General features: G+C 40.2%; 1 protein-coding gene across 5 annotated transcripts in view; it reads right to left on the reverse strand.

The window, feature by feature from the left end:
• Positions 1–6,285: 6,285 nt before the first annotated feature.
• PANK1 (pantothenate kinase 1) overlaps positions 6,286–23,494 on the reverse strand; it is a 44,305-nt gene continuing 27,096 nt past the window's right edge. For all 5 annotated transcript variants that reach the window (XM_042862825.1, XM_042862824.1, XM_042862823.1 and 2 more), the window contains 5 exons: positions 15,006–15,259; positions 12,660–12,836; positions 12,135–12,258; positions 8,359–8,484; positions 6,286–7,713 (listed from right to left, as the gene is read on the reverse strand). In XM_042862825.1, coding sequence (XP_042718759.1) covers positions 7,654–7,713; positions 8,359–8,484; positions 12,135–12,258; positions 12,660–12,836; positions 15,006–15,259 — 741 coding nt within the window. In that variant the 3' untranslated portion in view covers positions 6,286–7,653. The remainder of the gene's footprint in view (positions 7,714–8,358; positions 8,485–12,134; positions 12,259–12,659; positions 12,837–15,005; positions 15,260–23,494) is intronic.

Consider the following 23,494-nt stretch of genomic DNA (forward strand, 5'->3'; position numbering starts at 1 on the left):
TCCCCTTCTGTGCTCTGCTGTGCATTAATGGCACGGTGTAACTCACTGCACTGCCCTCAGTCCCCCTGAGGGCCAGGACTGTGCTCTGTCAGCCCACCCACTAAGGTGCCACAGGAGCACAGCCCTGCACAGAGATGCCTGGGTGAGGACACCATGTCTGGGAAAGGACTCCTTTGGGTCCTGTGCAAACACAAATAATATCTTTACACTCCTTCATAAGCTTTCCAAAGGGGAAAAAAAGTAAAAATCAGAAACAATAATGCTAGAACTTAGCAGATGAGATACATGCTTCTGTAGCTTGGAGGATGGCTGTGTGCTGTGGTGCAGCTGATGAGTGGCATTTGGACAATGCTCTCAGACACAGGGCTTGCATTTCCAATGGTCCCTTGTGGAGTCAGGGGTTAGACTCAATGACTATTGTGGGTCCCTTCCAACTCAGGATATTCCGTTTCTGTGGTCACTAACATTTGGAGCAGCCACCTTTGGCACCACATGGTCAAGAGGACACAGCTTCCCTGACATCCCCAGTATTAAGACAACAACACTCCAGGATGGACATGGGCAAACCATACCCCCACAGCCCCAACCTGGCAGATTCCCAGCCAGGAGGTGAGGCTCTCACCACCACTCACCAGCACAGACTGCTCTTCCCAGGCACAAGACTGAGCTGTGTTGCTTAGGTGTGCACAGGGCTCCAGCAGAAGGTCAGGAGACTGTGAGATCCTCAAATAACATAGTTGTATAATTCATGTGTGGAATCTAGAGTAAGAAAAGAGGAGGACGTAGTTGTATTCCATAGCCCCCTCACTTTTCACACTGATGGTTCCTGCAACATAAGGCCATTTTACAGTATTAGAGCAAAAGAATAATTTGAAAAGAAGCCCAACTTCTAATGGACAAGATGCACCTATATCCTACAACCTATTCTGACTAAACATGTCTCATCTATGAGAATTTTTGCTAGACACAGTCTCTTTTTTTATATACACTAAGTACAGCAGATGAGGAAAGCACACCATTTCCATGGCTGTACAAACATTCACTGGCATTACGTTTCTCCTTTCTCTGATGGACAACAGGTGTGCTTTGCTGTGTTCTTCTGCAGAGGTATCAGCAGCTCAGCACCCAAGCCCCCAACCTACAGCAACTTCTGGGCCAAAGCAGAAGGGGCTTTGCCCCTGCGAAGATCTCACACAAAGACTGATCCAGGCTGCAGAGCCTGTGGGCAGCTCAGGTCCTTACCTAACCCCACAGCAGCACACAGCACCAGATGACAGGCGATGGTGAGCCATCTCCCACTCCACAATGTACAGAGACGGAACCCAGGCTGCACCCTGTGCACTCTCTCCCTCCCCCATGGCACGGTGCAGCCCCAGGGCATTCTCCACTCCACTTCTGCTGTAAAATGCACAAGTGAACTGCTAGCCCTGATTTCCGCCTGTGTTTTACTGCCAGACTGTTGTGTTTGTTTACAGCCTGGGGAAGAGGTTTATTGTTTTAAATGTTAATATCCTCCTTTAAATAAAATATGCCCATTGATAATATCTAGAGCAAACATTTGCAGAGCTAACAAAGTGGGAAAACATTGTCATCCTATCCAGAGAGAAAGTTGCAAGCACCAAAGTGCTGTTTGACTTGGAGGTGCACCAGGGGGCTCCGAGGCTGCTTATGCAACACGCAACCTTCAGCTATTTATTTTATTCCGTGCGTGTGCAAGCGAGCTGTTGGGCTTCTCTCCCCCTCTGTTTGCTTTTTCTCTTTAACTTGAGCATGCGTGGACGGAGACTTAAGGCAGAGCCGCACTGTGTGTAGCAAGGGAGCCGGGCGGCGGTGCCACCTAGTGGGAGACGCGGCAAGACGGCTGGGCTCCGGCAGGGCTGCTGGGCCCTCGGGAGGAGGTGGAAGACATCACTTCAAGACCAGGAGCTGTCGGCACAAACCTGCCTTTGCACCTGCTTCTCCTGCAGTAGGGCTTCACAGACGTTGCACATCTTGCAGCAAAGATAAGGGACTTCAAAACATATGGGGCTGCAGTGGTTTCTTGCCTGATGACAGAAAAGGAGGAGAGGAAGAAAAATCCCTCTCCTCCAGAGGATCTGATCCTGGGTGTTTTCTGTCCTACCCGTGAAGAGAAAGAGCAGCTGCAGGGCACTGGGTTGGCGGCTCCAGTTCTCTCACACTGCTCTTCCTTCTTCAAGGAGGCAAAACTGTGCTGCACAGCCACAGGGACTTCAAGCTGCCAGGATCTAAGAAGACAGAGAAAAAATTTATTCCTAGGCTTTAGCCTAGAGAGGACAAACCCCACGGAATTTAGGACAATGTTTTTGGCTTATCTTGCAAATATCTCCACAATTTTTTTTTTTGCACAGCATTCTGTAGCCAAGTGCAATATGCAGGGCGCTAGCTGCTAACAGCGCGCTCCATGCCTGCATCCTGAGAACAGCATGCAGTTGTTTATTTATTCAAATAACACCAGGGGTGAGGTTGCTCAAAACAAAGCAAATCTACTTAAAAGGAATGAATATTCCTTTTAAATTCATTCAGCATTTAGTGATTCATGTAGCTATCTTCAAAAATGAACTTTTCAGTTCATTATGTCTGCCAGGTGGTAACAATGTAGGATTTATACAAAGATACTTTGATTGCAACCTCCCAGCTGGCAAGGCTGTTTTAATAGCTTGCAGGAGAGAGCAATGCTAGCACATCTGTCCTGCTGGCTCTGGATGACTTCCTCATCCTTACACAGATCCTTACAACATGGAAAGAAGCTCTGATCCCTCACAGTCAAGTAAGCAGAACTCCTTCAGGACAGAGGAGGCACACTGCTGCTCTCAGTGTGACACAGTGCCACCTCTGGCAGTGGCAATCCTTTGCCCTCAGCCATCTCTGGAAGATGGTGCTCCATAGCTACCTCTTAGTGTTCAGGAACACCAGCATGGTGCTTGCTGCAGGCTGCTCAGTACCTGGGGACTGCCACCCCTCACATAGCACAGCCATTGCTCCAGCCAGCAGAGCCCCATCCTGCCAGCAACATCACTGGATCTGATGCAAAATCCATTTGGAGGCCAGCACATCCTTGTGCTGCATCACTCGAGTACTGACACGAGCAATGAATGTTCAAGACCAGGCCATTGCTTTCTTGAGAGAGTGCATCTGCATTCAAACTTTGGCAACGAGATTCAGATTTTGCTTCTTCTCGTTGAGGCTTCTTAGAGGGAGAGTCACAGAGGTTTGAAGAACATTTACTGTATTCAGGGTCACAGTCTTTCCATCTCTCTGCAGCACATTAATGATAATCTACGATCAAGTTCCAGTCAGCACCAGAGAATCAGAAATTGGGTTCATTTTTTAGGTTTGAACAAGGTTTGAATATTTACTGTCCAGGACATTCATGTCCTCTACCTCCCAGGCAGAGAGACACAAGAGACTGTGGTCTTTTTCACAGGCCATATTTCATTTTACCCTAGATTCAAAGACACCTTGTACTTTGAAAACAGATTCCAGTAGAACTCATTCGACTGGAAACAATCACAAATGTTTGTTTTGTCACCAGTTCAACCCCATATGGCTCTCCCACTCCTAAATTTCTGTTGTGTCCTGCCAAAACTCACTTGAAAGCATCTTGTGACAGTCTAACAAGAACATCAGCACTGCTACCCCTGAAACACCAGGACAGCTTTGCTAAGCTTGGAATGCACCACAGGCACACCACTTGCCCAGGAAGTCAGGCCCTTGGGCTGTCCCCAAGCGTCCCATACTTGTCTTCTCTACAACACCTGTGCAATTAAGTACTGTGTTTTAGTCGCCTCCCACTCCTCAGCCAGAATTTGCAACTTTTACACAATATTACACAGTAATTCAGTCAAAAAAAAATCACTTTAAAAACATATAAGTCTTCTCCTGTGGGACACAGTTTAAATTTGTCAGAACTGTTAAAATTCATGGTCTCTGTGTGTTCGAGAAAGAATGACGGGAGCTGCATGTTTCAACAGAACAAATGCTTGAGTCTGAAAGCAATGGAACATGGCACATGCCATCACAAGCAAAAGCAGGGAATCCCACTCATTCTGCTCCAACTTACGTTAACAATTATCTAGACATGTATCAGAAATAACAAGCCAGGCCACGTTAACCTAGCTTCTAACAGATCTCATTTTGCACCAAGACAAGTATTTCGAATACATACCTGGAATCATTTGAGTTGGAAGGAACATTTAAAGGCCATCCAGTCCAACTCCCCTGCAATGAACAGACACCCACAGTTCAATCATGTTGCTCAGAGTCCCTTCCAGCCTGACCTTGGATGTCTCCAGGAATGGGGCATCCACATCTCTGGGTAACCTGTTTCAGTACCTCATCACCTTGATTGTAACTTCTTTACGTCTAATCTATTTCTCCCCCCTTTTTAGTTTGAAACCATTTTCCTTTGTCCCATCACAACAGATCGTGCTAAGAACCTATCCTCTTCCTTATTACAGACCCCTTTAGATACTCAAAAGGCTGCTCCCAGGTCCCCTCTGAGCCTTCTCTTCTACAGGCTGGACAGCCCCAGCTCTCTCAACCTGTCCTTGTAGGAGAAACTTAACCTGCAAACTCACTGATCTTCCCCAGGGAATCTACTTCTTTACCTGTACCATTCTCAAAACAAAGATTCAAAGCTCTGAACACTTCTAGGTTCTTGATACAGACCTACTGCGGTGGTGCAGTGGAGCTTCTCTTGCTCCAAACAGGAGGGATGAAGAAAGGCAAAGCTTAATAGATAAACAAGCAAATTACTGGACGTCAGATTCACAGGAGAGTGTTGCAGGGGAAGAAAAATATGCTGACTTCAGATTTCAAGACAACAAAGAAATACCTTTGCAGGCATTGCAGAACTCTTCTCCGTTAGGGAAGTTGAAATTTAACCTACAACATAGTTTTCTTCTTAAACCAGGCTCTTCCAATTTCTCCTACTTAGTGACTTATCTTAATCCAACATCCTAATCATTATATCTATTCTTTTTACCAACCAAATAGACCCATTTATACTGTCTGTACATTTTTCCAGTCTATCTGCTATGACAGCTGACATATTATGCATTTTAAGTCTCAATTCAGCATTTTGAAGTTGCTTCATTTTATGCTTCTCTTAAAACAGCTGTGATTAACTTACCTGACAGTCCCTGGAATTCTACAGCTAATGCATGCTTTTCTTATGCAACCACACAACCTGAATTTGTGCTTATTGCATAGTCTGTGTGTGTGTTGGCCTGAATGACGTGCTAGTGTTGTTGTTTCTTTTTCTGGATCAGAAAATTCGCATCTTAAAAGAAGTGCTACTTCATACTTAAGTAACATTTCATTCTTTCACTGCTGAACTATAAATGCTAAGAATACAGGGATGTCTAAGTGACAGATACTTCCAAATCATATCCTCTTAAAAAAAGAAGAGGGAGAAAAAGAGCACACCTTTTTTTTTAAAGTAGGAAAAAAAAAAAACAACACACAAGAAGTCCCACCCCATAACCATGAAGCTGCCATGAACACCGTCCTAAAGCCAAGTAAATCTCTATTATCTATGTTATGCTTCCCTCTACTGATTCATCTAGGAAGTGCAGTCACCCCCTTTAGAGTGACTACGAAAAGATAATTTGCAAAAAATTATGCATGTTCATTTATTCCTTTATATATAAATCAAACTGAACCAGAAAGGTATTCATGCATTTTGTAAACGCCGATCCGAAGAAACAGTCAAATTGACAAAGCAAACTATTCTTTTAGAGCTGGAGCGTGACCCGCATCATCTTTGTTCTTTGGATGTTAGATGTCTGGAATTACCTTGTCCTGAATCAATGTCAGAAGATTCTAAGATAAAGATCATACTTCAAAGATCCTGCACCTAAACTCCGTATACACATTTCCTCTGAATATTCCTTTAAAAAAATATATATATATATATTTAAGTTACTGGTAAAACTTGTAAATCAGCTTAATAAAAGTTTCATTTTGTTCATGAAAAATGAAAGGCATGGAGTAAAACTACTCCCACCTATCTCATGTTAATTATTACATGAAAAATTACCTGCAACATGCTAACATTCTGATGTAGTCATTTACAACCTATGACAAAAAAAAACCCAAAACGTCAGGAAAAAAGATTCAAAGGCAAAGAAACGTAACTAAATACTAAAAAAAAAAAGTGAAGCACCGAAGAATTATCGTGGAAACAATTTGTCATATGTCACAAAGCAGTTATGCATGTCATGTAACTGATTCCAAGGAATGAATTCCACAGACACATTAAAATCGTCAAAACAGTGGTGGTCTTTATTTCCATCAGACATGTTAACAATTAGGTTAATATGAACTCATTTCACCATTTGTGAGATATGGAAATTAATGATTATTAAAAAAGTGAATAAACCCCCTTCCAAAAATATACTGGATAATACATGTGTCTGAATTTTACACTACCCTCCCGATGAGCCCTTTATGCTATGTGACATGACATACAGCTCTACAAGACAAAATAATTTGTGGACTTCTTCAGCCTCTGATTTGTGAGCCTTCAAGGTTCCCAGGAAAAGCAAGCTTGTCCACCCTATGCAGCTAAGTACATAGATTTCAGAAGGATCTCACCTCAACACAAATATCTGGAGATTTGCCAATCAAACCAAGGTAGAAAATAACATACTGGAACAAACACTTAAACCTTGGTGTCCTGCAGGGAAAGTAAGCCTTAGCTTAAAAACAGAAAATGCATTAGCAATAATCTTTCTAACTTTAGAAACTGGGCTTTGGATAATGCAGTTAACGCTTGGTTTTGATCACCAGCAACTTAGAAATCACAGACTACAGAAAAGTCTTCAAATAAATTGAAGTAATCTCCTCCCTTTCCCACCTATCACCAAGTACGTACCATATAAATAACTACCATACTACAGAGCTCTTCAGACAAATCACTTTCAACATTAATGGGATTTCATTTTAGTGTCAAGTTAGCAGCCTGTTCCTGATTGTGAAAATCAGGACAACTGAAGAATTAACTTTTCACCACACACTCTCCCTCCTAAAGTTCTCGTGCGTTCTTGCCAAGAAACTCACGAAGTCACAGGAAAGCCTGTATTTTTATTTTTTGACAGGATGAGGGAAAGGTGTTAAATAAAAGCGACTTATCTAAAGAGAAAAGGCAACAAATCAACAACTAGTTTTCACAGTAAAAATGCATCAGCTTCGTAGTTTCATTTGAAACCAAGAACAAATCATGAAACGTCATGAAAATAAGAAAAAAAATCTCCTAGAGTGATTACTAAATGAAGTTAAAATTACCACACTATGATCAGTAAACCCCAGAAGAAAAGCAGATGCCTTGTATCACAGATCCTACATTAAACAGTATACAGTTAAAATAATTCCATAAACTCTGTATGTTTGGCAACGTTGCACATTTTCCCCCTAAAAAATACAGTGTACAGAAAAAAAAATCTCAGTATTCCCAGTATGAACTCCGAAGTGTAAGCTCAAAACCCAGAAGTTAAAGATCAGCTAAAAGGATTTTAAATTATTTACAAATCCAGCAGTTAGAACTATCATAATGGCTTCATTTCCATCCTTGTAGTGGCTTTCACTCTTATCCAGCAGCATCTGCAGTAGATATCTCTTGAGACATCTTCATCATTGATCATCTGTCATTTTAAGCAATTCTAAAAGCGCCCCAACAGCTCCAAAATAACCCTTTAAATAAGACCAGAAAAACAAAACTAATCAAACTCCCAAATCAGACATATGCATGAACATGTAAAGCCCCCCATCTTAGTAAAGCAATTAAAAAGACCTTTCTTACAAGATTGAACCTTGATGTGCCAATCTTTTCTGTATCTGAACTACAGCATAATGTGATCTTCTTTAAGTCCAAGAGAGCATTATATCAAGAAAAGTCTTATACAGTTCTCTAAAACCATTAAAAAATAAATATAAATACATAAATATATAACTACAGAAAAGCTATAAAGATGCTGTATGAAGGCAGTGTAGTTTCCCTTATAAACACAGCCACCTGAAAATCCCCTTAAAAACATCTGCCAAAATTCATTCTAGTTGAGGTTTACATGGAACAGCCCACAGAAGAGCACATTTGATACTAGGACCAGGAAGCAGATTAAGATGTGCAACATTTAGTGCAACATAAATACCACAAGATTAGTGGTCAACCCAGGAAGTTAATGAGGGGTATTTTCCAATGAACTCATAATGAAATTATGCAGAACTTAGCTTGCACTTTGAAGGAACATCGTGGAACATCCCCTTCAACTCCCTCAAAAAGTCAAAAACAATAAGACCTTTTCCTTACCAACAGAAATTCAACATATATTTCCTTACCTCATGTTCCAAAAACAGAGCTTTCAGCTGTCCCTTGGACCAGTAATCCATAGCATATGCTAGCACCTTCATTGAAATCATATTAATTCTGAGAAAGTTTCCAACAAATACCACTTTGTCGATGTTCTGTAAAATTGAAAAGCACATCAGCAAAAATTAGATTCAGCTATGCTATTTCTCTCATTCAACACATACTTCTGCCTCTACTATAAAGTTACATGGGTATTTTGAGATATGTATGTTCTCCAGACAGAGAAGTCTCAAAATAATTCTAGTTATTGACCACTACACATTAACGTTGCAAGAAAAGAAGTTTTATTCCGAACAGTGAGAGACTGGTAAAACAGATGGGGAATTTTTGCTTAGAAGCCCATGACCTAAGCTTCCACAGGAGTATCGAGGGAACATTAGAAATATATCCTCCAGAGTCCTCTAGTGAAGACTAACAGCAAAATCCTGCCAAGATAGGAATTACTAAGGGCTATATTCATACAACTCTATAAAGCCTAGCACTTTGTACACTTTGCTCTGCAGCAATCATTTTGCTACGAAGTGCAGTTCTGTGGTGTCCAGCAAGTAACATACTACACAAACACCTTCACCTGAATGCCTACTACTGGAAAGCAGGGATACCCAGATGCAAACATTTATTTAATCTCCAATGACTTGGAGTCACAATTGTGATTACAGTTCTCAAATCAGACACAAGATTACACATTTATTTACATAACGCAGGGTTATAGTAATACATCCACTTAGATCCTGCAGTCCCATCAGCATGCACCTGTATGCTTTCCTAAGGATTTACATTGCTCATACTAGGAAATTCTCAAGCTTCACAAGGCTGCTATTAAAAATGGCCAAAAATACTCTGCATCCTCTGACAAGTCAGTTTTGGCTTTACAACTCACAAAGAAAGATAGAAAGAAAGGATACACATGTAACTATTTTCCTGCAAGTCAACACCACCAGATTGATTAGAACTTGTCTGAATTTCATTGTCATCAAAATTTTTTCTAATGAATATACACAGTAAGCTACTGTTACCAGAAATTCAAGCAAGAAGAACTCAACACAAAGAATTATTAAAAACTTAAAATAATAGTCATATTTGTCTACTAGAATAGCAGCGTGTATTAACATGCAAGTTTCCTATCAGCTCTATTTTCCAACATTAACAATCTTTAACTGCGTGAAATCAAGGAATTTCCTATATGCTAGAATTGAAAACAGCTTTAGCATTTTTTAGGACTTAGAAAAATGAGCTACTTTATCTCTTAAGAGAGTCTTGCCATCTTACTTTCAAATTGTTCACAGCTGAAGTATCTGAAGTTGAAAGAAAGCAGCCTTAAAGTCATAAAGGCTAGTGATGAAATGCTTGCCTACGCTAACCAAATATAACATCCTGGCAAAAATATGCACTCTTCCATTCTTGGGTTTTGGCTCTACTATTCAACAGCCTTGCAGTAGAAAACTATAGCATACCTTTGAGTAAAGTACATATTACATACTGGCCAATTTAATTGAACACTGGAATTTATATCAATGATGCAATAAGAAAATCCATCCTGCACATATTTTTGCAAGAAGGCTTGTAAAGATGTCTACATGCTCTGCTAGTATGAGAAGCGTAAACCAAGAAGATTGGTTTCCTTTATGTTTATCTGTTGTGCCTAGAACAAACTGTTTCAAATGATGTGCAGCCAAATAGTTTCAGACTATGGAATTTTTCTACTCTCCTGCCAACTTTGTGCAAGTAAACTTTCCTTTGAAGTTTTGCAGGCTGAATATTTTATTTATTCCCCAGCCTCATTTTTTCCTGCACACATGCAAGTCATTTTCAACACAACATTAAGGATGCAATCACTGAAAAAAAAAATTATGAAAACCCATGCTTCAGGGCATAAATTGATTTTGTCAAAGTGAGCTTCAACAAAACCCTAATCTAATACATACAGCATTTCACAAAATAATATCAAATTCAACTGTTTTCTAAGCATACAGCTCCCACTTGGCTATTTCATTCACCAGACTTCTGGCAAGTTAGAGCTGTATCTCACAAAAACAATTTAGGTGTCTGGAGTATTTGTTAGAACAATAGCTTTCTTTGAGGAAAAAGTAACGCTATCTAAAGTAGCCGCCTTTCAACAATATACTACATTTGAAGTATTTTCAAAGGATATATAAAGCCACTGAATTAAGTTTTCTTTTGTTAAAGTCACAGAATAAATTTATTTCTCAAACGTTAGGCAAATTTTACTTTGATGTTGTCTAGGATGTGAAGCATTCTTAATATATCACTTACTCTCCTCCATAAAACGCTATGGATCACATCTAGTTTTTATATGTCTGTCCACAAAACATAAGTGTTAGCAACTTTTTCACCATGACACAGAAGCATTAGTTTCATTAGTAGCCTATTTCCTCCTCTGAATGCATCGCATGTGGTTCCCTGCTGCAATTCTCCATGCTTTGATAGCCCTGTACAATGCTGCTTGAACTCCATGCCACAAGGCAACACTGTAAAGAAGCTGAAAGCAAAGAGAAGACTTGAAAGAGAATCATCAGGACTGAAAAACTGCCAAAAACGTACGGAGCCACTTTTCACAGTGAAGCAAGGTTATCAGTAACAATTGATATGAGCACACACAGATGTTTGCCTGTTCAAAATATTTTATAAGTGGCTCTAGAAAGGATATCAGCAACAAACATTTATCGGCATACAAATTTAATCATCAGAATCAAACCAAGAAGTAAATGGTACAGAAATGCTGAAGAGATTTAGCAGCTTGAATCAAAAATGGTAGATGAAATTTGAGATTAAGGAAATGGAATGAGATGGAGATGGGAGAAAGACTTTGGTACTCAGACAAGTTCTAGATCAGCCACTACCATTCAAGTAGTGATTAAGTGAGAAATTATTAATTACCTGCTATTTCTCAAAACAACAATGAAAAAAGCACCCAATGAAGCAATCAGATGGCTTATCAGATGGTCTGGGAATTTGTTTGGGGTTTTGGATTACCTCTTTTAAAAATAAAAAAAGCACTTTTTCTTTTTAATAGAGAACACTGCAGAGCTAAAAACAGCAGTGTGTGAAAAAAAAAAAATCAGACAAATTTCTGGAGATCAGACAGAAAGAGAACCGTTACCATATAATAATGAAGGATGGAACTTACAGATCAAAAGAAATTCCTACATATTTATAAGAAGCTGTAAAGATGTACTCAACAGCCCATCCTTAGTTACCATATCTAAAGAAAAGAATGCAACAAGCAACTAACAGGGGTCTTAAGTTAGAATAAACTGTATTTTCTCTCGATCCAATATAGTAAATACCATAACTACGACAAAATTTAATACAAAATACAATTCTAATCCATCACACTATGGAAACAAGCCACATAAAACAATCTGTCATGGTATAACAAAGTCTGTTATTAATTAAGAGGTGATATAAAAGCATTAATTTAGATTACAAAGGCATGCATATTTATCACAGTTTGAGAACAATTGGGCAGCTCCAAGTACCAATAGATTAAGCAGAGCTTTAAAGCCAACTGTTCTGCCCTCTTCTCTACTTCTGAAAATCAAAGTACCTTATGTTTTGCCTCAAAGCATACGTGACAAATCCAAAGAGCTAGGAGAGATCATTAAATATATACCTATTTTCCAAGGTACATATCTACCATAAAGCAATTTGAATTTTTGTATTCTGATAACATTACTCCATTGTTGCTAAATAGCTTAAGTTCATAGTAAATACACCATCTTACCTCATTCAGTGCACACATGCGAGCAATAGAACCAATGTTGTTGGTGATAGTAACCAAAGTAGCTCTGGCCAAGTCCTCTTTACTGATAGATTCTCTCTTTTCTTTACTCATCATATGGCCAAAGCTGTGGGAGAAAAATCATTCCTTTTAACATGAGGCATTTAGGAGTGCTAAAAGCCCTTAGAAACATTATTTAATGTTTCGCTTGGCTTTGATATCCGTTATCCTTAGACATAATGAAACTTGAAAAGTGATCATACTGAAAATAGAAAGAAATAAGATGCCTCTTCATTAAGTAACTGCAATTCAATAAAAACAAACTGCAGAGTACTGCTTGTATCTGCTTAAAAAAAAAAAAAAAAAAAGGGTAAGAAGTAGGTGAGAGATCCAAGGACAAACTACATGATACATTCAGAGTGACAGTTCCACATGGACACAGTGCATAGTTCAGGGACTATGCACTCAGTTCAACATACACAGTAAGTTTCCTATAAACTCCTTGAAAACAGCTTATTTAAAGTGTACCTTGAGGCTACAGCAGACCCTTGAAGGCCAAACCGCTCATAATCTCCTCCGTAAATATCCTTCACCAGTTTATCCACATTGGTGCTGTCTCCTTTCGCAGCCATTTCTAGCGCTTCTTCAAACGTCTCACAGCCAGTCAGCAAGCAGCAGAGGCCAAGGAATGTTCCTCCTCCCAGGCTAGAAAAGCACATTTCTTTCAGATCAGCAGCTTGAACTAGCTTTCAACACAGTTCTTCAGATTCTTGCTTTCAAAATGCTCTACACAGCTACCAATGGTAATACTGCAGCTCTTGAAGAAATGAAGAAAGAACCCTTTACTGAGCTCCTGCTTGACAGACATTCATAGTTCTAACTGAACCACTCTTTCTAATATCTAAATAGAAATGCTTAGTTGACAATATGGCTCAATCCAACTCTGCAGTTATTTGTCTGCTATTGGTGGCACTCTAGCAAGTTTTCTTTGAATAACAATTAGCAGCCAGCAGATCACCTGAGTCAAGATAAGAGAATAAATGGCAAACAAAGCTAAGCATCTCTGCTGAAGTAAGTAGCTAAGATGGATCTTGTCCCCCTGGTAGTGGAAGGGAACAGTCTAGTTGGATCCTGTTCAAAGCAAAGCATCAGCCCAGAACGTCTGCCTTGGCCTCCAGAGAACTTAGAATAAGGAGAATCATATCATTTGAAAACCTTGCACAGGATGAAGTGCAGTATTTACAGACTTTAGCAGGGAGTGTTCTAACAGATTATTAACTCATCATTAAAATCCTACTGTGGACTCTGCTGTCTTTACAGACATGAACTTCAACTTACTAACCTCTAGATACATCCTTACTCTTTCTTAACCTTTGATAAAGTTTACTTATTGGCACAGATCACAGTCATGCTGACTGGAGCCACTGTAAACAAGAGGACCAGTGAGACACATTTGCACTTCACAAAAATCACAGGTTAGACAGGAACACTGTTCAGTCAGTGCTGTTAGATCATTAGGAAGGTCTTTCAGAACACAGCCAGTAGTGCTCTAATACATTCAATATCTGAACAGTGGGAAGCTGACATCAGCCATGAGACAGTATTGATTTCACCATCTGTAACAAGTCAGCAACCCACTGCACTCATGTTTTCCCTTTTGTAATGGAAAGGACTAGAAGCTCATCCACTCATACTGAAAGGGCCATGGTTGAAAAACAACCAGAAATGCAAGAAAATCAAAGCCTCTTAAGTTTGTGTTATTTTGTATTATACAGAAAATGGCTCACGTCTACATTTATGTTAAAGATATTTTATATAATGCAACAGAAGTCACATGTACAGTCATTTGCAGTGAATATACATATGAAAAACTTTATTAATACGTACCACGCCCTGAAGAACAGAAAGCAGCTTTGGAAGGGGCTATAACAAATCCAGAGCTCCTCTGGTTGTTGCTTTTGAAGTGGACTTTTTGTTTAAAGTCATATTAAACTCATATTACTAATATGAAGCATACCAATGAGGAAAAAAGTGCATGGATCCATGTGTGCTTTTAATACCAGTTGAAAACATGCACACCCAGACTAAAATGGTTCCTACATCTAAGCATTTACTGTGGTCACATCTGTGAGTCAACTTAATCATGTCTCAAGCTGTTTTGTGACCTCAAGAGCAAAATTCTGCACCTACGCCACTGAAGGTATCCCAAGCTCTTCAACAGAGAGACCACATCTTAATCTTCTACTGAACACAGGCCAGAGGCCCTTTCAACTCAGCTGCATCTCACAAATGATTCCAGAGAGCACTAGCTGACACCAGCAGAAGTCACACCAATGCTCAAGAACACAGATAATCAAATTCTAGTCTTTATACACTGGCATTCGTTAACCTACCAGCATCATCCACAGTCTACTGCTATCAATAAGGAAGCAAGATCCACTAAGATCCATCCCTCTGCCAAAATCCAGTGGTAGGAGGCAATTCTACAAAGTTTTGCTGTACTCTGGATACACATTCTAACTATTAAGCAAGAGGTTTTTGCTCAGCCCAAATGTTTTTACTTTACTGCTGTGGCTAATATGGAGGATCAAAGCGTAGGGAGAACATTTATATACCAGGACAGCTCTACTTCACTAACTCACAGCAAGAGACAGGAAGTAGAGAAGAACACCAAGAAGAGATTAAGGCAGCTCTGAAGCTGAGGGGATAAATTATTTCACTGACCCAAACCCCGCTCTGACAAAAACCTGAGCTATTTCCAGTCTTATTACTACTGAGATTTAGAAGGCACAGGAAGATTAACACAATTTGGAGCTGCATATACAGCCACTGTTTGCTTCTATGTGTTGAATTACTGAGCAAATAAGTATTTACCTGGATCCTGTAACTCTCTTGTAATTGTCCTTAGAATACACAGCTAGGATGCTGACTCCTGAGCCCATGTTAACCAGCAGCATAGGATATGGATTATCAAGGCAGTAAGGCTTCTTCTGGCACTGTTCAGGATCTGTAGGATTTTCAAAATAATAGCACTCTGGTTGGCCATTGAAACCAACAGAATCAACATAAAGCAGGCCCTGGATCAAACAGTCCAATTCATCCAGTTTGTGGAGTTGCAGATCAGCAATCTGGAGCAGAACAAGAAATTCATAAATATTTCTTAGTATAATCCTACACCGAGAAGGAGAGAAAGCTCTGATGAAGCATTTTGATCACTTTAATAAAAAAGCATCACGCTATTTAAGCAGTGCAAAGGTCTAAGCATGAAATCAAAAGGAAATGGTATCGGCCTGACAACAGGCTCCTCTCAAAACAACGTGCGATGCAGCACTGCCCTTCAGTTCCTTTACCTTCAAAATATTCCGTGCTTCTCAAGCAGTCCAGGAAATATTTCCCTCTCATTTACTGTCTGTGGCAGTAATGTCTTCCCCTTTATCCCCATCCCAAGAGAGATGCCCTCTGAAGCTTCAGGATAGCATCTGACACTGGTGGGTAAAAACGCAATCCTCAGGACGCAAAGTGCTTTAACTCATCATCCAACTACATTTTCCCAGCAATTTAATGCAGTGTTTGATAGAACGAGTGAGGTCAGGAAATTGCAGTTAGACAAGAAGATAATTCAAGCTTTACAAAGTACACATTCTTATAACAATATGAATTAGGTATGCAGTGGATTATGCACACAAAATGTTATTTTAAAGCATTTCACCAGTGATATGAAAGCTGTTTCTTTGAATTTCAATCAGTATTTTAAAACACCTCAAGAAAAAATACAGTTTTCCACCAAATGTTGGGAATGCTATCTAAAAAGCAAACAAAAACAACCTCAAGCACATGCCCCCCGCATAATGTTTATAGAAATTAAACGCTATCAGAGGGCAGAAAAAAATTCTAAGGGCTTAAAACAGAGATTCTTTCAGATCCCACAGGTCACCCAGTACTGTGCTTCAGCAGACAGTCCTACATGTCACAGCACTCTGTTTACCAGAATTAGAAATTAGACTCATTTCTAGAAATAGGATATGGTGACAATCTGTAGGAAGCTTCCTTTCTAGATAACACTGAGTTCAGAATAGAAAAATTGCTCATCCAAATCCTGAGGTCATCTGTATCTTCACATCTGCACAAAGCATCTCATCTGCTCCACTTCTACCAGAAAAAGCAACAGGGCACTGGCAGCAAGAAGGAGCTGTACAGCTTGGAGCTGCTTCTCAAATATTTGCATATTACTACATTTTTTTTTTTTTTTAAACAGCTAATGGTTTATGAGGCTACTTCCCCCCTGTTTCTAATTCTGGAAGCTGTATTAAGTCACTATAAAGAGAAGTTATTTCTGTGGAACAGGCACAGCCAACAGGTTACATTCTTTTGAGCTATTTAAAATCTCTCCCCTCAAGTTTTCTCACTCATGCACAGCTCTAACTTGTCTGGACTGAAAGCTGTTATACTGTTGAGGTCTGTCCTTCTTTTGTGCGTGCCAGTACTCAAAACCATAGAAGAGAAATAATACAAGACAAAAACTAGCAAAAAAAACCCCAAGCAGATTAAAAGACCTCACTGCAAATCCAGTTATTCATAGGACAACAGACACAGATGGGGGTCATTTCTTGTGCATCAGCATTTCCTCTGCAACATTTCAAATATCTCTGTGGTTTTCTTTGTTACCATAGGCTACACAAATTTCAATTGCAGAAGTGTAGTATAAAAGACTTGAACTATTCACCAGGCAAACAAAAGGAATAAGCACAAACAGAGAGGTGGAAGTTAAAGGAACATTACAAAAACCTTAGGACTATTTTTGCAAACACCTTGGATTTCAGCTAATTCTTGCAATTAGAGGAAAAACCTTCAACTAAGAGTCCTGTGGTAAAAGGGATTAACACAGTAAATGATTCACACACTTCTTCCACAATGTTACATACAGTCCATAAAGTCATGACTAGTTAGAGGCTGTATTTGTTTTATTAAAACCCACAAGCGTTGCAAACAGAATCTTGTTCCCAACAGCTACACCGGCTACAGTAGTTCTCTGGTTGAAGTGCTTCAAAAGCCCCACTTCCCTCATTTACTCTATTAAATGTATGAATTAGATGCAGCATGACAAAGCGTGATCTAACAGAGATGCATTACACACAAAGATACTGTGAAACAGAAGCTCACAACACGAAGAGTCATTAACAGATTTATGGCCCTTTCTGCCTAAAGCTCTGTCTGCCCTGTGGGCCATACAACCACAGCCACAAGTGTTACACTTTCACCACTATGGAAGCATGAGTGCTTGCACAATACCAGCAAGCAATACAAACCTAAAAGAAAAACACTTCTGGCATCAGAGCAGAAACAGACAAAATGCTTGTTTCTACCAACTCTCTGCTCTGCCCACAACAGAGCAAGAAGTTCCTTTCAAGCATAAGTTTTATTAGGTCCAATCTTCCATATACAAAAGACATTAAAATTTACTTTGGTTTTCATGGTTCTGTGCTACATATAATAGCTGATATACTTTAAGGAGAAAAGCCATATGCTGCTTTTTTTTTAATGTATGATTTGCTAGAAAACAAACCACCTTTCCTGCACAGTTACAACAATCTGTTTCTCATTTCTGGAAGGCTGGAGTCTGGCATCAGCATTCCACACATATGCCTGCCCTCAGAGACCCACAGGCTCTTCACCCATCCCATCTCCGAGGCTCTGGGCACAACAACAAACCACCAGTTCTTTCCTCCCACAGCACCAATCAGGACACAGTTGCAAGAAACACAGAAACCCAGCCTCATACAAGGAGCCTTGCTGGAGCCAGGGCCACAATCACTTCCCAGTCCCTTTCACTGTGTATAAAACTGCTTTTTCTCCATTCATTCTTTGCTCACAATGACCGAAGCAGCTCAACTGCATCACAAAATAAATGTGCCTGTAAACATCATAAGTAATGGATGAGCAGCCTTACGTTTTTTTTTTTTCCTGCTACATCACCTGACCTCACTCCACTCTCTTCATCCATACCTTTCAGCTATACGAACCATCTCCCTGAAGGGAGCTGAAGTTTATGTGCAGAAATGCAGAAGAAAAATAGAAGCTCTTTAATTAAGCCAATTTTCATTGGATATTTTTCCTACAACTTCTTACAAAAATGTATTTGTAGATATTTTCCAGGCCTTTACATCCGTTGGTATGAAGGCAGACAGCATACTGTTCTACTTCACCTGCTCAGCACTCCTGCAATCGTATTCAGCATGCATCTCCTCTAGAAGAGTTTTATGTCAAAGTGCTGTGAGAGGAAAAACAGCAAAACAGAGCAGTATGCTGGGTCCTGAAGGGAAAAATTAACATAGGAAAACCATATATACATTTTATAACTGAACTATTTTTCTGTCTTATGGCTCGACCATAGAAATTTCTCTTTCAGACTGCTTTTAAATACTGGGGGAAAGAAGGAAACAGAACACAGTGGACCTCAAAGAATTCCTCAGGACCTCCAAAAGCAGGAGACTCCGGACTTTAACTATTTCAAGATCTGGATGCAACACAGTAAGGGAGTGGTGATTGCTTCCAACTGACAGTTTGAGCCTCAGCAACAAACTCCTAAAACAGCTTATTTCAAGGATGTGCAAAAGGTTCCTTGTTACCATGCACAGACCAATCCTAAGGAAAATGAAAGCCTGCCTCTAGTTTTAAACATCTGAGGAGCACTGGAAAACAACACTGCCTGCTCAAGGCTTTTTTATAATACGCTCAGAATCAAGCCAGCTTTAGCTGTATTCACATATCAGACGGTATGATTGCAACTTAAACCTAGTAAGATCAACACCGTGGTGATGACAGCAGGACAGCTGACAAAGCCTTCCTGACAAAAAAAAGCCACCAGTGTCAACTTGCTGCTCCTTTCAAGTGCGGAATCACAGGAGTGGAAGACTTGGGTCATGTTTGTTTGTTTTCATGAGCATGTAAATATTTCGACCTCAGGCAAGGAGAACACCAAACATCCCAGCTCATCTTCAGATGAATTGAGGGCAGCCATGACCTACATGCAGACTGGAAAAGCTTCATAAATCAACATCAGTACGCATAATCAGTATGCATACATCCCCTCAGCTTGTGAAAGGCTTCATCTCGTTGAAAATTCAAATTCCAAGCTCTGGAATTTCAAAAATTATGTGCAGTTTTGAGTTCATCTGGTCTAGGACTTCAAATGAGGAATAGGAAAATACTTCTGAAAGAAACTGTTAGAACTGCAAGAACTTGCAAGGTTTTAATTATCAGTTACAACACTCTTGCTCACTGCATCACCTTGGCTTTTATATTTGTTCCAGGCTTTGCTCCCATTTTTTTTTTTTTTATTATATATAATAGTTCAGTCTATCTTTGCTTTTCATCTCCCTCCCATTACCGCTTGTCCACTTTATAATATGTACTTTGCTTTATGTTTTGATTGCTCTGACCTCAAACAAAACCCCTGCTCCCAAACCTGCTCCATTTTGAGCTCTGATGCAATACTCCTCCCAGCTTCTTCCACACCCCGAGGCTGGAAAACATCCACTCAGAATCAAGAAAGACAAAGACTAATGCAACTAAAAGGTCAGCATAACATCCACTGAGGCAGAAGAGAATGCAGGACACTGCATCAGCTTTGGGCAGTAAAGCACCAGCTTTACTTTACATGCTCCACAGCAGACTCCTTGTCCAGGTGGCTGAAAAGATGCATTCCCTCTTTCAACAGAGAAAAGATGCACACTGTCACTCTCCACTGCCCTTTGAAGTTTCCTACATTCCTGCAGTGGCAGTAATGGAAGGTATCATGGCTACTTCACCTGTTCTCTAGATCCAGACTCTTAACTCCAGCCCAGTTTCCACACTACAGTCCAGCACCTATAACCCCCAGCAGAGGTTTCCAACCTCCTGAAACAAGTGAGATGCAGCATGATCCTTGCTAGTCTTATGCCAACCTAGAGTTACATAGCTCACACATCCTACAAAACAGGGCAATGAGTTTACTTATAAAGATGAATACTGGAGGGCAGGTTGCAAAGAAAACTGAGCGAGGCTCTTGTCAGTGGTGCCTGGCATCAGGACAGGAGGCAAAGGGCACAAACTAAAGCACAAGAGATTGCATCTGCACATCAGTAAACACTTCTGTGCTGTGCGGGTTGCCTACAGACGTTGAGTAGTCTCCCTCCTTACAGATCTTCAAAAGCCACAAGGACATGGTCCTGTGTACTGTGTGCTCTGGGTGTCACTGAGCAAGGTGACATGGACCAGATGGGCCCTAAGGTCCTATCAACTTCAACCACCCTGTGAAATACAGTCTACTAATCATCCATAGACACTGTTTATGTCACAAATGCTAAGGAAGGAAAAGGTTCTTTTTCTCACAAGTTTTTTTTTCTTATAGATTATAAGGAAGTTCAAAATCCAAATTTGTGCTGGTAACAGACTTCCTCTTCCACCTTCCAACTTGCTTTACTAAGTGACTGACTTTTGGCTCAGGTCCTGCTTCCACTGAAGCCAGCAGTAAAATTTCAGTGGAGCCAAGTCAGGCTCCCCAGTTATCAGGCAACAGGGATTTTGCAACAGGGCAGGCTTAGAGAGAGATCTGAAGAGTCTTTTCTTCCTTCATCCCCCAGCCATTCTTGATCTGACTTCCTTTACAAATCTAAGTGATAGCCTAAGAGTTTATTTCTCACAATGGCATGTGGAAGTGTGAATGGCTGTGAAAGTAACGTGACTGCTATCATAGAAGACGCGAAGAGCATAAGAGCTTTATATTACAGGTACATAGGGGAGTAAGTCCATGTCCTTTCCAGACCTAAAGAGGCAATATGGCTTAAACATTTATCTCCCCTATGAAGAAAGGCTAAGTGAACTGGGTCTGTTTAGCCTTGAGAAAAGAAGACTGGGGAGGGGACCTGATCCAGGTCCATAAATATCTAAGGTGTGGGGGGCAGAGTGGCGAGGCCGGACTCTTTTCAGGAGTGTGTAGAGACAGGACAAGGGGAAATGGCCAGAAATTGGAGCATAGGAAGTTCTGCACAAATGTGCGCAAGAACTTCTTTATGGTGAGGGTGACAGAGCACTGGAACAGGCTGCCAAGGGAGGTGGTGGAGTCTCCTTCTCTGGAGATATTCAAGACCTGCCTGGATACCTACTTGTGTGACCTGGGGTAGGGAACCTGCTTTGGCAGGGGGGTTGGATTAGATGATCTCTGGAGGTCCTTTCCAACCCCTATTGATTCTGTGATTTATAGAAGATGGGAAGTGACAATAAACGGTTGGAGAATGGAGGGAGAATGATCAGAATAAGCTGACAGATTCATCTACGGCTTAATTGTACTGTTATCTAAACGTGACAATGAGCCATAAAGACCAGTTACAAAGGGAAGGAAAAAAAGAAACAAAGAACCCCCTCACATATACACAAGAAAAAAATAAGCTGGAAACAGTTTTTTCAGTGAATTACTTGTTGGTGCTCTTCAGTGAGCATTAAAGTATAACCACATTATTGGTAAAATTATTTCATTGGTCTACTTTAATGAATGCATTCACTTTTCCTACTTCTGAGGGAAGCATTCAGGTCTTAGGAGTGAATTAAGTGATCTGAAGGCTACTGATCATTATTGCTAGCAGTCATCACACAGTCTTTGACGACTTTTCCAGGTCTGTTTCTTCCAACAGCATGCATCACAAGACAAGGAGGTCAGTCAGATGATCAAACCTACTTGGCTCTGTAGGTTTAGCTGCCTTCCTATGACAAAATGCACAGTCTTCAGGAAAACAAAATTTTACTTTTTACTTTTTAAATACACAAAAGCAATAGAGGTGTCTAGTAAAAGCTATTCAACTTACTCAGTGATCCAAAATTAGACACCAACATAAAAAAGTATGAAAGTATTTGCTTGTTTATTTTAAGGAGAAAGAGAAACTGCAATTTTAGAAGCAAACTTTTGGGTTTGAGTACATTATTTTATAATACTTGGATTTTTTCCATCCTAAATCTACACAATCCTAAAAGCGTTGCAAACATTTAGAAATACTATGAAAGACAAACAACTTAAAAGCACGTGCATAGGGAAAAGGAGAACTAGAACAAAACTACATTATCTCTCCAGTCTTTTCATGAGTTTCTTTGCACTTCACCAGATTTCTTCATGAAATTAACTTCTAGAACCATGCTTCAGTTTTTCCACATTCTTCTAACAGAAACAGTAAGATTTAAAGCCTCCTCACTATAAGGTGCTATATAATATCAAGTTCTGCAGCAGCAGGATATTAGGCTTGGCACTTGTTCTCTACTTCTGCAAGCACATTAAAGTGACCAAATATTTGGATTAAGCATTTTAAGACTTTGAGTGCACTTCTACTGACGAAGTTGACACTGGACAACAGCTTCAGAACACACTGAGATGGCTAGCTATTTTAACAGCAGCTGATCTGGCATGACAATTTAAGTGCTCGTACCCAGGCCACTTCGCCCTTCCAGAGATAATTAACAAGCAAACCCTCATGTAATTGACAGTATTTTGCTTCTGTAATACTCCATGGATATCACAGCTTGAGCCAAGAAATGTTTGTTTTAAAAGACAGTGTGGACTGAGTAACTGCAAGAAAAGGTGTCCAAAACACTCACCTCAGGTGTAAGTGCACTCCACCAATTGCACAATGCTGTAAAATATTCCAGACAGCCTTTATTATAGTGTTTTTCCTTAAACTATCTGCACATAAGCACTGTAGCGCACAACATACGATTTATGTCCATAAGTAATCAGATACGAGACCTCATTTTTGTACAACAGCTAGCCACAACTTCAACTAAAACTTCCAGCACTGCATCCAGCTGAACTTGGTGAGACTGGTGCCTCACTGAAAATTGCCTATTTTCAGCAGATAAGGTCAAAACTATGCAGAGAGATGTCTTGCTGCAACAGTAACCAAGTAACTTCCAGTTCAGTTCCACAGCTAAGGGAACAAGGTACGCACACTTTCTTATTAAGGAAGCTACTCCAGCTTGTATTGCATGACACGAAAAAGAAATTTGGTAATACTTAGCACTCAAAAGGAATAACCAGCCTCTCCAGAAAGCCATGAAATAACCTCTGATTGTTACTAGATAATGTAATCTGAATCATCCCTGAGCATATGCAACTGGAATTAAGGCCACACTAACTAGTGCTAAGATTCACCTCAGCCCATGGTGCCTGACATTACCTACACAATGCAAAAAAGACAAAACCTGTCCCTTTTGAGAATTCAATCATCAGTAGAGCCTAACACATGACCTGCAACCAGCCTAAAGGACAAAAAACCTGGTACTAGCAGCGGACAGCTACAGCAAACTGGCTTCTTTCATGTCAAATACATCACTTACTGAAA

The sequence above is a fragment of the Lagopus leucura genome, unplaced genomic scaffold (assembly GCF_019238085.1).
Source record: "Lagopus leucura isolate 7727_CA_CO unplaced genomic scaffold, USGS_WTPT01 Super-Scaffold_739, whole genome shotgun sequence".
Lineage (NCBI taxonomy): Eukaryota > Metazoa > Chordata > Aves > Galliformes > Phasianidae > Lagopus > Lagopus leucura.